Raw genomic sequence first — 18,335 nt, forward strand, 5'->3', positions numbered from 1 at the left:
CTTTAATCATACCTGAATAATGCTTAATTAAATATTACAGAAAGAGAATACTTTACTAATTTCGAAAGAAATCCCTTGTGACCATATATAGCTAGCATACGTGCATTTGGCGTGGAAAACCTGGATTTGAATTCCAGTGGATGCGATGTTGTTCGAGTCCCACGTTTCACTGTAGATCTATGTCTCATATAAATAATCACTGAAAAGGGTGTTAAACTAAAATAATAATAATAATAATAATAATAATAATAATAATAATAATAATAATAATAATAATAATAATAATAATGCTATAAAAGTAACCAAGAAAGTTCTGTCGCTTTTTTGTGGAGGCCTGTGTTTAATTGGCCCTCACATCTTGAGTTAAATGCGAATGGAGATAAGGCGAAGGTCATTGTTGGTGTGGATATATCCATCATACTACCTGGATGTGGCACTTCAGTTACACCGTGAACTTGCGCAAGGACAGAGTAAACATGGGACCTCCACAAAGCGTCATAATGGCGTGTATGCTGTACGAGTTCAAACTGGGGTCAAAAGCCGCTACAGCGCAGCGGGGCAGATAATATGCCAGGCATTTCGTGAAGGTGTCGTGACTGTGCGGACAGTGCAGCGGTGGTTTTAACAAGTTTAAGGACGGTGATGAAACACTCGAGGACGCACCACGTGCCGGAAGACCAACACACGTACAAAATGAAGATCTTCAGGCAACAATTGAGGCGAACAGTGGCCATATATATGATTCTCCATAACTCAGACTCAAAGCAAGCGGCGTCTGTCCAAGTTACGGAAAGTAGACTCCTTTGAAGATAGATGCGGAACTTACGTGGACGAAACAAAAATTGATATTTGTCTACAAATAAAATATACTAAAACCTGTCTATTGCTCCCTTACACACGTGTCCAACTTACAGAAAATAAATGTATTTTGAAACAAAAATATTACAGATCGTATAACTAAGCACTTCTAATACATCTACTAATTATTATCTATGTAAAATTTGTAGTTTATAAATAATATAAAGTAAAAAAATGAAGTATAACAACGTCGTAGATATAACGAATATCTATCTTAGCTTATCATTCACATACACTAGGCTTTAAATGTGATTTTAACATGTCAATTAGCTGAAGAGCACTTTAATGCATTCTTTATTCTTTTCTCTCTCCCACATATGGCGAAAGATGCAAATAACATCCTCAAATGAGATTATAATTAGAAATCTTGGTCTTTTAAATTAAACTAATGCCGAACTGCTCGGAATAGTTTTGAATCAACAAACCACCGTGGCTTCTCACGAGTTTCACTTCTGTCACATGATAGGCAGTCACTACTTCTGATTGTAACTAGGGATGCAAAGGTATCGAGAAAAAAGACTGCTGTTTGAAAAAAAGTAAAAAGATTTTTCCGCGGCTTTTTAAAACATTTTACGTTTAGTGGAGAGAAACAGTACTTTTCACCTTGGTTTTTCCCATTATAACACAAAAAATCATTTAATTACTACATTCTGAAGAGGAAATTATAGTAGTAGTAATAATAATAATAATAATAATAATAATAATAATAATAATAATAATAATAATAATAATAATAATAATAATAATAATAATAATAATAATAATAATAGCAATAAATTTAAGAGTCAAAAAATCCGTCATTCGATAGAACAGAAAAAATCAAATCGGTGGACGCACTCTAATTCCAACGAACCGTGTATGGAGCTATTAGGTTAATGTTTAACAACAAAAATATTTTACTAGTGTTAGCAACAATTGTTTTGAAAATGAAGTAGTTTTCGAGGAACAAAATTACAATTTAAAATTTATGAATAAACTAAAATTTCAATATAACTATATATGACATTTATTGATGCCGCATAAGTTCTAGAAAGAGGCATTTAAAACACTACCCATAAATTAGGACTCATTTCAAGGTTTATGACACTATATAATAGTAAAGAAAGAAGGAATTGTGTGAATGATTATGTTAAACCATCACATTCAAAACAGGCGTCCCTCAGCGAGCACACTATCTGGGGAAAGTGAAGGAAGGAAGAGACCTGGGACCTATAAGTTAGCTACCAGCCCGGCATTTGCCTGGTGTGAATGAGGAAAACCTCATTCAGGATGATTGACCTGAAAAAGCTTTTTACACTTTTTCGACCGAGTACCCCCGGGAATCGAACTCGGGACCGCTCGCACAGAAGGCGAGAGCGTTAGCCACTACGCTAAGCAGGACCAGTCTGAAACTCACGATAAGCAATGAACGACAAATAAGGAAGATAAAAATTAAATTAAACGTTTTGTATCTGTTTCTTGGTTTATGGCAACGTGGCATAAAATTTTGCAGCGGGTAGACAGAACTGGTTTTTCTCCTTGCAAACTTCAATCATTAATGTAGGAATTCAATTTATAATTATCAGAGTTCGGGTTTAAATCTAGCATCTTTTCACTCTTCCTTTCAGATACTCAATTATTACATTTCAAGAAAAAATATTAAGAAATACAAGGAAACAAAAAAACTAAATTAACAAGTATCTTAAGAATTGCTGAATGCTTTATTGATGTCAGTACAATTCATATAAATCTTTCACGATCTATGCTCAGTTTTTGTTTCAGGATGTGTCAACGCTGCGAAAGGCACAAACGAGCGCACGAGATTTTGTACTCTACTGTTTTGTTGTTGCTTTTAAAATCGTTAGCTAAATTTGTGCCTATTTTGGTGTTTGTGTGTTAATTATGTATTATGTGCAAACAAAATGACTAGATATAAATGTATTGCACAGTTGTTGTTAAATGGGATGTCGAAGCTCTCGTATAGAAATCAGTAGCAAGTTTAAAAAATGACAAATTTCCAAGTTTACTTTTTGAATCAGAGAACATGCAAATACCCCGGTAGGGAATCGCATATTCGCATTTACTTTACAGAAGAAAGCAAGTAGGAAAATCATAATATAGAAAGTAAATTGTTAATTCAATTTAATGTATTTAGTACATATACCAGGATTCGTAAGAATTAATTAATATCGATATACTGGCTTAATATAATCGTTAAGGATCTCCACATGTTATAATATGATAAAAATTAGATCTCAATATGTTATACAGGGTGTTTCAAAACAACCGACAACTTTTGGAAAATGATTCCTGACACCAAGATAAAACAAAAAGTATAGACCAACCTGGTGCATAAATGCTTCGGTGTTATAGGCTGTGGAAAACATGAAAAAACGAACTTGGAAGGTCCATAGCTCAAATACTATGGGAATTACCGTAGTCGGGTCAAGACTTCACTTAGGAACTAATATGTGCACTATTCAAAAATACATGTTTCAGAATCCTAAGGCACTCACGCAACAAGTTTTATAGAGGGAGTTTGGCTGCCGTCACATAATTCGAAGTACTCACCAACTACCTCTATAAAAATTGTTGAGGAAGTACTGTAGGATTCTGAAACATGGATATTAGGACAGGGCACATACTAGTTCTTAGGTGAAGTCTTGACCCGACTACGGTTATTCCAATAGCATTGGAGCTATGGACCTTTAAAGTTCATTTTTTCATGTTTTCGGCAGCCTATAACTCCGAAAGGAAGCGTTTGTGCACCCAAGTTAGTATATACTTTTCGTCTTATTTTGGTGTCAGGAATCACCTCCCAAATGTTATCGGTGTTGTTTTAAAACACCCTGTATACAGTAGTGCGCAATCTCACAAAAATCAATTTCTAATGAAATTTTGTTAGTAAAAAAGTTTCACATTCCTTTCCAACACCGAGTAGGGCTGCCACCTTTTGAAAATGGAAATACTGGACACTTTCCTGGAGTAAGTATGCTCTTAACATTGTGACGTTATCGCTCGTCAAAAAAATGTGAACAACCTGAAAGTGGTTACTTCACGTAAAATTGAGCGAGCGATTTGGAGTTCGAATTTAATAACTTTAGTTGCTTTTCAAGCACTTAGGATATTAAACTTATTTATTCTGGATTGTTTTGATTGAGTTACTACATGTAGTCTACCATCAATAAATATATCGTATTTAAAACAGAAAAGCAAATATAATTGACACTATAATTATGGCATGCACAAAATATACTTGAAAAATAAGTCTTAGCAGCTTTGCTGGAGCTGGTAATGTTTCATGATGCCTATGTAGTTTTACTGAATCTAGATACATTATTTAATTGGAAGATGTAGCTCAAGATGAAGCAATGGAGGCCGCGGTGGCTCAGTGGTAGAGGGTTCACCTCTGGTGCTTGGGGTCCCGGGTTCGATCCCAGCCCCCGTCAAGTGAACTTTGTGGTGGACAAACACCGCGTGCGTGGGTATCCTCGGGGTTTTCCCGTTTCCTCCCACTTTCTTGATTCCACCATTTCATTCATTACTCATTATCACCGTCTCATTTAGCATAAACGTGGGACGTAAAACTCGAAGATTTTATTTTCATTTTCAGGATGAAGCAAGTGCTGGCTGCGCTCTTGAAAATGTACTTTTGTTAACCTTGAGTAGTTTTGATAGGTTCAGTAAATCCTCCTGCTCTCAACTCTTCAGCACATTCCGCGCACGACAGGTCGATATCAAAGGGAATTATATACTCTGCTTTAACGATGTTCATCGAGAAATGATTTCTTTCGTCAGTACAAAATGATCTGAATAGAACACACAATAGGACTAGTAAGAGGAAAAATTACAGGACATTTAACGTCTGGTTTTGAGGTCGTGCCGGACACCGGATAAGGAGGACAAAAACGAACTCTCTGGTAAAATACCACACGGTTGGCAACCCTACCACCGAGGCTACATGATATATGGACCTACAGCTTAATTTTGGATCCGAACCAGAAGCATTCACACTGGAATGAAATCCAGTACTCTTGAATTGAATTTAATTCAGTTTGGCGTCCCGTTCAGCACCTAAGTTTAATATGAGGCTTGACCAATATGAAGCTTGAATCTACAGCTTCCGAATGACACGAGCTCCGATTGGGAATCGACCCATGTCTCCACACTCAGAGTAGGGAAAACAGCTGACCCATTCGAAGTAAAATCGTAAGTATCCACCTCAAGGTGGCTCCTTGTCATGTCGGTTAAAATTCGGTTCGATTAAAATTCTTATTCTATGAGAATAGGGTTTCAAAATTTATGCCAAAAGTAGGTTAACTTATGGACTTTTATCATTACGATTTGACTGAAATGTGTTTACTAAGGGATAAGTATGGGAAATATTTCCCATACACCTATTTTCCCAGTACCAAGAACGGATACTTCAGCTGTAAATAATAATAAGACAGTGTGTTTAACAGTTTTGTAAATTATTATTACTATTATACAGAAACTATCGAAACAGGAGTTCACTTCTGTTCTAACTTTTAAAAAAAAATTAATGGTACCAACAGAGTTGTCAGATTTTAAATTTTTCCCATAAATTTTAAGTTTTCCTGAAACTTTCTACGATATACGTTTTTCTTTCCTGGTAAAACGATTTCTTCCGTTTTCTAACTGGGTAATAAATAAAAGAAATGATAGTCCTGGACACTTTAATATCTTTTAAGTTAGTGTGATATTCCTCTTTAATTGATTCATCGATTCATCCTCTTTAATTGATTGAAACTGATTCATCGCACACTGTTAACAACGCAATACAACAATATAACTTAGTTTTTAGATAGCAAATGAAGCAGGTTGCGCTTTTATCACGTAACTGGCACCGCAATATTATGTTTAAGAATAATTTGGTCTTGGGATCTTAAACTGTCAACATCAACTCGATCATATTGCAGTTTCCATCGATTGTGATATATATGCTGATGTCAGAAAATAAGTTTCTGAGAATTAATAAAATCAGAACTCCATGGTTATAATTTTCGGTAAGTCCTGCAAGAATTTCTTGAACGTATAAAAAAAGAATGTAGGTCTGTTAAGAGATGCAAAGTTAATGCATTACACCATTACTTGGCGTAACGGCCCGATTTGTGGGCCTGAGCCGCTCCACACCATCTGTTAGCAACTGATGGAACTACGTCCAACGTAGCGAAAAGCGCATGGTCAGTGCGCTACGTCACCCTATCGCTAACCGGCATATCGGCAGCTTTCTAAACCCAGTGGCCGTCACGTTTTTTTAATGTACGTGATTTCCCAGTTTTTCTCACGATGTTGGGTGGACGCCGAAAATTGGGGTAGCACCGGCCGGGAATCGAACCCGGGACCACGCGGATATGAGTCCAACGCTCTAGACTATGGTGTCCCCCAAAGTTAATGTATTAATACAATTAAAAGGCAACTTTCTTGGTAGGATTTCAATCATATTGTCTCCTTCAACATTGAAACTATATGAGATGTGGACCTGTAGTTTAACATGAGGTCCGAACCACATAATTTAATATACGTTTTTGAGGGTCATATTTGCTCCAATTATTTTTTATGAATGTGTCCCAATTTCCAATTAAAATTATTCTACGTTACTATGTGAAATCATATATGTAAATTCTGAATATCGCATCCCTTTCATATCCTTCCCCCCGCCTAAAAATCGTAAAATCTTCCTTTTCTTTTTTGGACCGTAATTGCCGGTAAAATTTCTGCAGTTTATCCAAAACAATTACCAATTAGATAAAGAACTAATTTCTTTTTATGTTCTATATTTACTGGTATTTATCTTACCTGTGGTGTAAGAGCAGAAGACACCAAGAACCAGGAGCATCCATAGCGGCGGGAGCATAGTATAAAACCGTAAAGCCTGCCAGCAACCTGTAACAATAAATAAGATTAGTAATATAATAAAAAATCCGTAATTTCCTCTTCACTTCATCACATTAAATCCTAGAAGACCTACTATATTTTCTCTCACCAGACATTTATTTTTTAACATCAGCGGTGGATTGTAGACAGATGCAGTTAGGGAATCAACTTTACACAATGCTGCACAATGTTGAGTAAACATCATCCCATCTTGTTTCTTGACCGTTGATTTATACAGAGGAAGAGGATCCTTTCCTTCTTATTAAAATGAACCAGGATATCCAAGTATATTTTTCTGAATTCGTCTTCATAAATCTCTCAGTAATATTGGAATTTCTTATAAATACAGTGAAACCTGTCAATGTTACTTACCATCGGTTCCAAGTGGCCAATTTACACAAAATAAGTGTAATTTGAAGCATAACTACGTAACATATGCATTTCTGATCCAGTAACTAAGTATTATGTATGTATTGGTTTATATTTTATAAATACTAATTACTTGTAAAAGCTGTTTCTATAATATAAAATATTGCACAAAATTTGGCCAACATTCGTGGCTTTTGTGCGGCACATTCGAATTCAATTCATACTGGGAACGAGTGGGGATCGGAATCGATGATAAGATGTGAATCCACGTCTCATATAGGCTTGTACTGAAAAAGGATGTTATATTCCAATCGAACTAAATATTTATCAAATTTCGCATAATGCTACAAAAGTACTTTCAACATGCTAATTCCTAGAGACCTGATTTTAGGCAAAATGTCTATTTTTTATATTAAAAATATGATCAAAAATAACGTTTTGGAGTTTATATAGGGGGTTATAGTTTCAATTTAAGCCAATTTTATTTTGCCTATTTTACCTATTTCGTCTTTTACTGCCTAAATAATTGCTTTAGTGCTTAATGTTGCCTATTCAATGCATTTTCTTCAAAATAAGACTTCATTGGGAAAAATATACCTATAATTTCGTATTTCAAGAAAGGATTCTCCGTTTTTCGAGAAATATAAGATAAACTAACTTATGGCCAAGTCAAAGATCAAGTTCATCCCGCTATAATAAAAGAATGTCGCCGAAAGCAATGACACAATATGATCCAAGGATGTTATAAAATAGAGGATCTATCCATACAACAAAAATTCGTGAAGCCATACGTCACAGTATCGCCACTCCTACTCCGCTCGCTCCGCCCAATATGATCACAACGTTTTGAGCCAACAACCATGGCGGAAATGATAGAAGCCAATCAACGAGAGTAGACATGCCGATGCTCGGTTGTTTATTGGCTTTATTGAGTTCATAGGTATCCTCTATTTTATAACATCCTTGATATTAACCATATTTTTCCCTCCCACTTCCTCTTGTTTGCAACAGTGTTGCATTCGACAAATGCACAGAAGAATTAATGTTCTTTAAGTTCTCATTTCAGTATAGTGTTCATGCTGAACTGCTACGTCTACTGACATAGTGTATATAAAATTTGGACTCATATATAGTGATACAGTGCTGTATAGAATGTATTTACCAAATATAGATGGAATGCATGTCAAGCTGTATGTTTTTATATATACAGTAAAAGAAGATATTAACAAATAGGCATGTTTCTATATTCTTTGAAGATTATCTACAATTTTAATTTATTTTTTAATTTTATTGAGTATTTATCTTTATTTCGAGTTACATTTTAGTGCCTATTTTTATTTCTTTTTACTGCATATTTTTTAAATTTTAAGTGGCTATTTGCCTGCCTATTTTCCAGGTTTATAATGCCTAAACATCCAGTCTCTACTAATTACCTATAATCGTTAAGATTATTCTTCAGTCTCTTCTCACTTCCATCTATGACAATAGGTGCAGATAAGAACGTAACTTCCAAGAAATACTCGAAACATCCACGTTGTCATCCTTCGAAATAGCGGAACACTAAAAGCTGTCCTTAGATTTGGGTTTACGAACAGATACATACTATTCTACTAACGGATTTTGACCATGAACTGTGAACATTATGTTTATATATATTTGGTCTAGGAATTAATTCGTGCGGTTGGTACGCACACATTGAAGCTGTAGTGCAAACACAAAATACATAAATACCTTAAGAAAAATATTGTCCATCGCTAGCCACCACTTTTGCCCATCTGTCAGGCAATGTACGGATTCCGTGGCGAAAGAAGTCCTCATCCTTGGAAGCGATCCAGTCAGAGACCCATGTTCCGATATCTTCTGAAGAAGTAAACCGCTGTCCAATCAAATCGTTGTTCATGCAATCGAACAAGTAGTTGTCCGAAGGAGCAACGTCTGGTGAATACGGCGGGTGGGGTAAAACTTCCCATCCGACATTTTCTAAATAGGTTTTGACCGGTAGCGAGCGTTATCATGTTGAACAATAAGTTTATCATGTCTGTTCTCCCATTCTGGTCGTGTTCTGGCCAGAGCTTGCTTCAAACGCATTAATTGTCGTCGATAACGTTCTCCATTCATAGTTTCACCCGGTTGCAGCAGCTCATAGTACACCACACATTTCATATCCCACCATATGCACAGCATAACCTTTGCACAGTGAATATCTCGTTTTGGTTGTGATGGACCTGGTTCACCTGGTTTCACCCAGGCCTTTTTTCGTTTAGGGTTCTCGTAATGGATCCACTTCTCATCACCCGTAATAATTCAATGCAGAAACCCCTTTCTGCTCTGTCGTTGAAGCAGCAATTCGCAAATGGTTTTTCGTCTTTCAACGTCTCTGTCTTTCAATTCATGTGGAACCCAATGTGAAATCTTTCGAATCATTCCCATGGCTTTCAAGCGTTTGGAGACTGTTGTTTGATCAACGCCTAATGCTGCTGCAAGTTGTTCCTGCGTTTGACACGAATCCTGCTCGAGCAATGCTGTCAATTCTTCGTCTTGAAATTTTTTTGGCTGTCCAGCTCGCTCTTGGTCTGCCAAGCCGAAATCACCACTTCTAAACCGTGCAAACCACTTCTGACACGTTCGCTCAGCTAGAGCATGGTCACCATACACTTCCACCAAAATACGATGACTTTCAGTCGCACTTTTCTGCATGTTAAAGTAATGCAGCAGGACACCCCGCAAAAACACTTTATCAGGCACAAATTGCGCCATGTTCACTTAACTACAAACTGGTGTTGTTGATAGTTTAATCCACTGCCCTATACTACGAACGATACGCGATGACAGGGGTTTGCAACACATGTGTGGATACACGGAACTGTGGGACGCTCCGTTCGTTGCGCCATCTCTTGTCCACCCGCACGAATTAATTCCTAGACCAAATATATATATATATATATATATATATATATATATATATATATATATATATATATATATCTTCGAACACGTGACGAAACCAAAGGACACCAATAGCTCAGTAAGTCCGATTAGACTAGACTACTAACAAGGAAAGGTTCTCTCCCAAGAATCAGGGATCCGGAAACTGCGCATATATTTAGATAGAGCAGGGCCACGAAGGAATACTGGTGAAATATGCCGGGCCGACAGCAAAGGATAAATCCAATATGGCCGCCCGAAGGTCATGCCAATCGACTTTTGCAAGCAACCATCCACTACCCATGGGCAGATTGACTTAATGTTTTGCAGATTGATATATGTATGAACAATACACATCTATTGGTTTGAAATTTCGCGGACGTTGACGTATTGAACCCAATATGGCCGATCAGAGTTCCCACTGATCTAGTGAAATCTATTTCCTTCATTTTTCCCTGACCATTGGCAGGAAATTCCCTGATTTTCATGAGTGTCGGATGACGTTGACATATAAATAAGGAATCAATAACGGTGAATATTTATATATGAGAATATTTATTCTATAGAGACAAATAATAATAAATTGCTCATACGTACATTTCACTTACCACCCATAAAAATCTAAGCAATTCCATACTGTGTGTACTAATGCTTGGCTAAGCTGAAATTGGCGTACAATTAATATTTTATAAAATATCCCTGACTTCCCTGATTTCCAGTCTTTTTCCCCCAGTTTCCCTGCCCCTCACCATTTTCCCGAGTTTTCCCTGACTTCGCTGACCAGTAGGAATCCGGATATATATACTGTTCTTTAAGGGAAAACTTAGTAACTGCACATACATGTGCGTAGAAAGATTAATGTCCAAACTGGAGATTTTCCAAATATAGAATACTAGCTCAAATGCCCGTTTTTCGCACGGGGAGAATGGATTTATGGAAAATATTTGAACCTCCTTAGGATACGCATTTCAATGAAAATGTAATTTTTCCCATTAATTTTGAACCCCATACTCCTTTAGGATACGTCCTTTAATCAAGGAGATGATTGAAACCTAGTTCGAGGTAGATACTAAAATGTTCCAAAATTCAAAATTTTCAGTCATGTATTCCTGAAGCAATGAGAAAAGACGATGCAGCTTTCAATGCGGAGGAAAAAATACCTCTTTCCTCTTGAAAAGGGCTTCTAAAAACGCTCGGACACGTGCCCTATTATTTTTAATCTGGAGTCACTATACTGAGTTCCAACTCCTTAACTTCAGATATTTATGTGGCACTCAATTCTGAGCAAAACATTTGAACCCTGTTTACCTAACTTTGCTCGTATAATCTTCGTTATTCACTGTTCTCGTAACAAAAGGTGTTTTCTGTCCAAATCTCACGTTTCTATGGTCTGAATTTTCAGTGAATCACTATCACTTTTCCATATTTTCCCCTTGTCCCTTCCAGAAGTGGAATTGTCGTAAGAGTTTATATAATGAATTCGGAAGCATCTTCTAAATACTAAATGGGAAATCTTAATATTATAAAAGTTTTCTCCTTACCCTTTTTAGAAGTGGAATTTTCGCAGACGCTGAATTATATATCTTATTATTTTTATTTAAGAGGTTAGGCTATATATTGATTTTTACATCTCCAACTTTAGCGAATTCTGACAATGACCACTTTCGTAATAAAGAAAGAGAACTCTGATAGTTATAGTAATGAAAACCTTTTCCGTCGAAGGAGAAGAATTTTCCTAAATTCTGAAATACATGTCTCATTATTTGTATTTAAGAGTTTATATGCTGAATTTCACGCTACTAACTTAAGCAAAGCCTCACATGTCATTTTATGGATAAATAAAAGAAACTTCGATATACTGTAGAAGTATCTCCCTTTTTCCCTTACAAGCGGAATTTTCAAAACTGCTGAAACATATATTCTGTTATTTTTAGCTGACAGTTTATAAACTTAATCTCACATCTTCAATTTAGCGAATCCTCACATTGGACACTTTCTCAATATATAGAGGGAAATTTAGATGTTATAGAACAGCGGTTCTCAAACGGAGAGCACTTTTTACATGAAATCACGCGTGGAGAGCGCTAATTTATATTACTACTATTTTTAACTTGTGTAGGTGCAAAATGTTCGCATCCAGGACTGAATCGAGGCGGATGTGGTAATTTCTAATGCAAATCCAAGGGGGGTTTTCTGAGATACTGCATTTTGAAAATCGTCAAAATTCGAAAATTTCAATTTCTGATGGCAAATTCTCACCTGCAGTGTACAGATAGGACGCAATTACTATTTTTCGTGAAATCTCATATTTCCATACTATTTGTTACACGCTAAAAACAAATCCTATACTTCCTTATTTGGCACAGCAATTTCCAAATTATGTGCACAACATACTTTTTTCAAAGTTTCACATTTTTTAAAACACTTTATGTTTCTCTTCTCATGTCTGTGTTTGGTATGGTTTCAAAGTGAAAAATTATTATACAATAAAAAAATTAAAAAGGTCCCCATATTTTTTTTTTCTTTTATAACATTGAAACTGCAACTTCCTTACTTCACTGCAAAAGAAATTCATTCTAGTGATTTTCCAAGGGTATGTCACATTGTTGCAAATCACCCGAGACCAAAAATATTTTATTATGGCAATATAGCCATGCACATCTTCAATATGAATATTTCCTATAAATTCAAAGTGGTCAATAGACACCTCCTGTTAGTGGCGTATTTAGAAGGTAAAAACGGGGGGGAGGGCGACAGTAAGAACCCAGACTATGATAGGTATATCATCAGTTTACTATAAACTTTTAAAAAAATATATAAATAATAGTTTAAATTATTTTTGTCACTCAAAAAACTGAGGGCTTAGGCCCCCGGCCCTGGGCTAGACCCGCCACTGCCTATTGTATGATTCATGAAATGAACCTACAGCTATTATGAAAGTGAAGAAACAGGCTCTACCTTAACTCTTTCTTGCAGGGCACTTCATTACAAACACTCGATATCACTCCTTACAACTTGTTTCCAAGAAAGCTATTATTGAAGCACATTAAATTTACTTGGAGAACAAAAATAGATATACGAAACACTGATCATTAAAAGAACAAATCTCATATCGTCGTCGTTCTGGCAGAAATCACAACTAACTCCTTGAATCTGAGTTTCTTTTTAAGTTAATATAGCAAACTGAACAGTGAGAGCACAGTGAAACTGTGTAGCACCATAACTTATAAAATAAACACAAAAAGTAGACTAGAACATAAAAAGTATATTGATATGAATATTGCCAAACTGATTTTAGCAATAGTTTTTTTTTAATTAAAAAAAACTTACAACCGCTACATTTCAAATCTAACAGATATTTTGGACTTCTGCCAGAAAGATGACGTCTAGCTATTGTTTCTATGGTATCATTGTGGATTGAATCAATATTCCATTTTACCACAATAGAAATGTGTACATGCATTCCTTGAAATAAAATATTTCCAATGTTTACTCTTTCATCAGGAATTAAAATCCAAACACATTTACAGAACTCTATTTTTTACAATTGTTTTGACTTCCTTATCAAAAAATATACATACCTTGTATTTTATGAACACCTATTGAAAATCCATGGAAATGATTCATTCGATTTATAAAACAGAAATTAAAACTACTGTATTTTACAATACGTTTATATGTGTTTTGACAGATTCGGAGTTTCTATCTTTGATCCTATTCTGTGCAAGTCCATATAATGCGTCACACTGTTAACTCTTGACCTAAGAGGCATCGCATGTGAATGTATTTGATAAATCTATCACTTTCGTGTAATGAACAGAAATAATTATTTTATAGTGGCCTTGTAAGGTTACTAAGGTTCATCGCAGTTAATGATAACAGCTGCACTTGTACCTTAAGAACATACATAAATGATAACATTGTTTTATTATCTAATTATATTAAGAAAAAAAAACAGCAATAATTTTGTACTGTTCTTGTCAAAAGTGGTAACACCTCCACATGGTATTTTCTAGGAATGGCCAAAAGTTTCAGGAATCGGGAATTTCACTTTCCAGAATGTTTCTGAATTCCGGATTATTCCCGAATTCCGGATTTTTCCGAATTCCGAAATTTTTCTGATTTTACTTTCCGGATTCCGGACAGTAAAAATTCCCGAATTGGCCATATCATGTATTTTCCAACATATTCAATAACGTTTGACGCAGATTCTTCAAAAATGAAATGAAATATTTATAGGGATGCGAACGAGACAAGATTTGTGGCTGTCTCGTCTCAAAAATATGCTGTAAAAGTGATGTCTCAAGTCGAAAAATGTATATTTCTCTACTGGAAGAGCCGTGTCTCGACTCGAATTTTGTCAGGAAAATTCTGTCTCGACTCATCTCGTGCGCATCCCTAAATATTTAAATCCACTAGTGTTGAATTCAGGCATGTTCAGGGGGTTGAGCCCCCTAGAATATATATATATGCGCCCCCTTAGAATATCTATACAGATGCATTGAAAGTCTTAAAAGCAAAGATTTTTTTTTAAAAAAAAGAAAATTAGTTTCTTCTTTTGCCCAACCTAATTGTTCTAATTAACAAACCACGTTCTCGTATAAAGTCGAAGTTAAAAAATTGGAAAGAGATACAGACGCTCACAAACGTTTTACAACGTTAGTTAGGGAAAAATAGCAATATGTTGGTTATTGCTACCGACTAGACAATAGCAAGTCGCGAGTTTTGTTGCGACAGATTCCTGCTGCTCTATTGCAATCTAGAACAGAGACCCCCTTAATTTTTTATTGCCCCCATTGTACAAAAGTCTGAATTCAACACTGCCTCCCACAGTTGAGCTGTATAAACTAAACGAGACGTAATAATGCAAATGAATGAAATAGTGGAATGAAGAAAGTGGGAGAAAACGGGAGAAACCAATAAAACCCAAGCACTTGGTATTTCTCTACCACAAAGCCCACTTGGCGCGAGCTGAGACAAGGACGGGCGTCTCTGGCACGGGGGATGAGGGGGACACGTCCCCCAATTTCGAAGTACAAAATATTCAATATTTTATTCTAATTTAATTATTTACTAACGATAGAATAACACATAAATAATAATATTTTTTTTATTTGGAATATAATATTCAGGCTGTAAAACGGTTATAACAGAGTTCTTGATATACCTCAGGGGATCCGTGAAGGTAAGCAGAAGGGTACAAAGGAATCGAAGATAATAAATAGGTTGAACTAGGAAGTACCATTTAAATTAATTTCTTTGATGCCCCCCCCCCCATTTTACATGTCAGAGACGCCAGTGGAGACAAGGCACTCTACACATCAGAGGTGAAGTGAACGTTCTATCACTGAGTAACCGCGATCTCGCAAATTCTTCAAGTTTACTTAATAAACATGAAAATAAAACGAAATCTTTAGTTTTACGTCCCACGGTTATGCCGGTTAGGCTAAAGAAGACCGTGATGATGAGAAATGAATGAAATGGTGGAATGATGAAAGTGGGAGGAAACGGGAGAACCCCAAGAAAACCCACGAGCACGGTGTTTGTCACCACAAAGTCCACACGGCGCGAACTGGAATCGAACCAGGGACCCCAACCACCGGAGGTGAACGCTCTACCACTGAGCCACCGCGCCCCCACAGTTTATTTAATAGTTGCTCTGAACCGATAATTATCGGTTTTGTTGTTGTTTAAGTTGCGTGTTCCTTTTCAGCACAGCGAGGCCGTATGAGACGTGGACCTACCGTTTGAGGTGGAATCCACACCATCGCAATGCGTTCAACTTATTCTACAGGAAACCGAAGCCGGAACGACATATCAAACGTGAACTAGCGCTAGTCACTGATCTTCGGGAAAGACTTTACTAATAATCATATAACTATATGGCCTATGGAATCAGAGGTTCAATATTGCATTCGCGAAAGCTGTCCACTGACTCCTGTTCTTAGCCAACTGGATTCATTTTCTACTTTGTATCTTTAATATGTGCGATATCCATTTTAATACTGTTTTTTCCATCTGCGCATAGGTCTTCCTACTTGTCTTTTTCCAATTGTCTCCAGCTAAAATTTTGAAGGCGTTTCTACTTTCTTCTATCCTAAATATATGACCTGCCCATGAGTTAATGACCCTAACAATGTTGGGAAAACGATATAAATTATGCAGATCCTCGTTATGAAGTTTCCGTCTCTCTTGAGTCCGAATATTTGCTTCAGGGTTTTATTTTCAAATACAGTAGAACCTTTCTAATCCATCACCTTTGGATTAGAACGCAAAAAAGGTCGAATTATCAGAAAAATACGAATTTGCAGTAAAATAAACAATCTCTGAACTCAAAAATGACGGTATCGTTTTCTACGGTAGAAACAAACGAACACTAAGCACTAAAAACTGCAGGGTACAGTGCAGAAAACACGCACAACGAACGGCACAATAAAAGAGACGACGGAACACTAAAGCGGATACGCGGTAACAGCAAGTAAACAATAATGCCGCGACGCTAGTAAACGACAATAGGCCTCGTGAGACACCAACGAGTTCGGCTCGAGTAGCGAACCGGAGTAGCGGACCAGCCGAGGGTGGACGAAAGGGAAGCTTGTGCCCTATATATATAATGGCACAATTTTCAAAGTAAACGACAGATTTATGTTACTGTGTTGTGTCTGTACCATGGAAGATTTATGTACGTATAATTTATTATATTAATAATCGATTTCCTTGTTGAGTTCTCTATTATTATTAATATTGTTACAGTCCTTCCCGCTGGTCTGCCGGACAATAACCAAGTGATCTCCGGCATTCGACTTCGGATCATGAAGTGCACTCCATTTGGGGTTAGAGTCCCTCTGAAAAGCATGGTTGGTGTCCTCGACATGTTTGTGTTCGTGTCCCTGTCCACTTCGGTAAGGGTTAAAACCCTGTACGAGAAACTCGGGTGCTCAGAAAATTGAGAGATGATCGGTTGATTTTTTTTTTAAAGTACAGGATTCGGCAGAGCGAACTGTCTCAGGTTCGATTTCCGGTGGGAGGCACAAATACGCCTATTTTATTTCACTATCATCCACTTTCATCAACCATTCAACTTCTTTAGCTTAAAGAGCTACAAACAATATCATCATATTGTTATTATAGGGCCAGAAGAAAGTTACGTAGGCCTACTAATTCTTGTATACTGCTTTCTGAACCTTTTTTTCTTCCCTTAGCTTGTATTTACTTCTTCCTCTTCTTTTTTTAAAGCCAATGTAGGTTCCCTGAAGAAGAAGAGTTGACACTAGTTATTTACAAGTTTATGCACATGGAACTTCCATCGGTACAGCTACATTAACAAATGTGTCGTCTACACTGAACTATTGTGCCATTTGCCCCTCCCTCCCACAAAAGTATTGGAGACAGGGACGTCATTTCAGACTTCGCTTGAGGTGTGGGGGGGGGGCAAGAGTACCACCGACATAAGACATTCACGTTTTGTACTAGTATATTAGTAGACAATTGATTAAAGTATATGTATACATCAAACTCTTCGGGGGGCAATTGCCCCCTCCTGTCCCCCCCAAATGACAAAATGAAATGAAATGAAATCTTTGAGTTTTACGTCCCACGTTTATGCCGGTTAGGCTAAAGGAGACGGTGATGATGAGAGATGAGTGAAATGGTGGAATGAAGAAAGTGGGAGGAAACGGGAGAACCCCGAGAAAACCCACGAGCACGGTGTTTGTCCACCACAAAGTTCACTTGGCGGGGGCTGGGATCGAACCCGGGACCCCAAGCATCAGAGGTGAACGCTCTACCACTGAGCCACCGCGCTCCCCACCCCCCCAAATGACGCCACTGACTGGAGATATATAATGAAGAGTGCTTGTGGCCCGTTTTTTTTGCTCCCTCCTTACGCTCAAATTATGGTATTCATCACCTCGAAAGATTTGGAGTTCCTTGACTTCATATTTTGCATAATAGAATATTAATTTGAACTTGGGGATTCACTCCTCCGTCTCTATTCAACCCGACAAATCGGTTACACAAGGTCGTATTTTAAGAACCTAACATACTAAAAATAATACAAAATCTACAATCTTCTTTAGCTTTTTTTCATAAGTGAAAGGAGATTATGAAATGCAACTTACCACAATCATAGATAATGTTATTCTACAATAGAAAATATGATCTTGAAGAATTTTCAGTGTTGCCATCCATAGATATTATGATGTTGCCAGAATAACATTTCCCCAAAATCTAAGTTAAGGCAACGACTAGAGGGATGAACTCAACTGCACTTGATTACGTATCATGTTGTTTTGGTATCCTGTAAA

At 36.8% G+C, this 18,335-nt stretch overlaps 1 protein-coding gene across 9 annotated transcripts in view; it reads right to left on the reverse strand.

The window, feature by feature from the left end:
- The window catches only part of LOC145684015 (sphingomyelin phosphodiesterase), a 273,240-nt gene that overhangs the window by 64,325 nt on the left and 190,580 nt on the right, over positions 1-18,335 (reverse strand). For all 9 annotated transcript variants that reach the window (XM_081755822.1, XM_081755820.1, XM_081755821.1 and 6 more), the window contains one exon: positions 6,658-6,744. In XM_081755822.1, the coding sequence (XP_081611948.1) occupies positions 6,658-6,715 (58 nt within the window). In that variant the 5' untranslated portion in view covers positions 6,716-6,744. The remainder of the gene's footprint in view (positions 1-6,657; positions 6,745-18,335) is intronic.

Source organism: Thermobia domestica, chromosome 4 (genome assembly GCF_964235325.1).
Source record: "Thermobia domestica chromosome 4, izTheDome1.hap1.1, whole genome shotgun sequence".
In the NCBI taxonomy this organism is placed as follows: Eukaryota; Metazoa; Arthropoda; class Insecta; order Zygentoma; family Lepismatidae; genus Thermobia; species Thermobia domestica.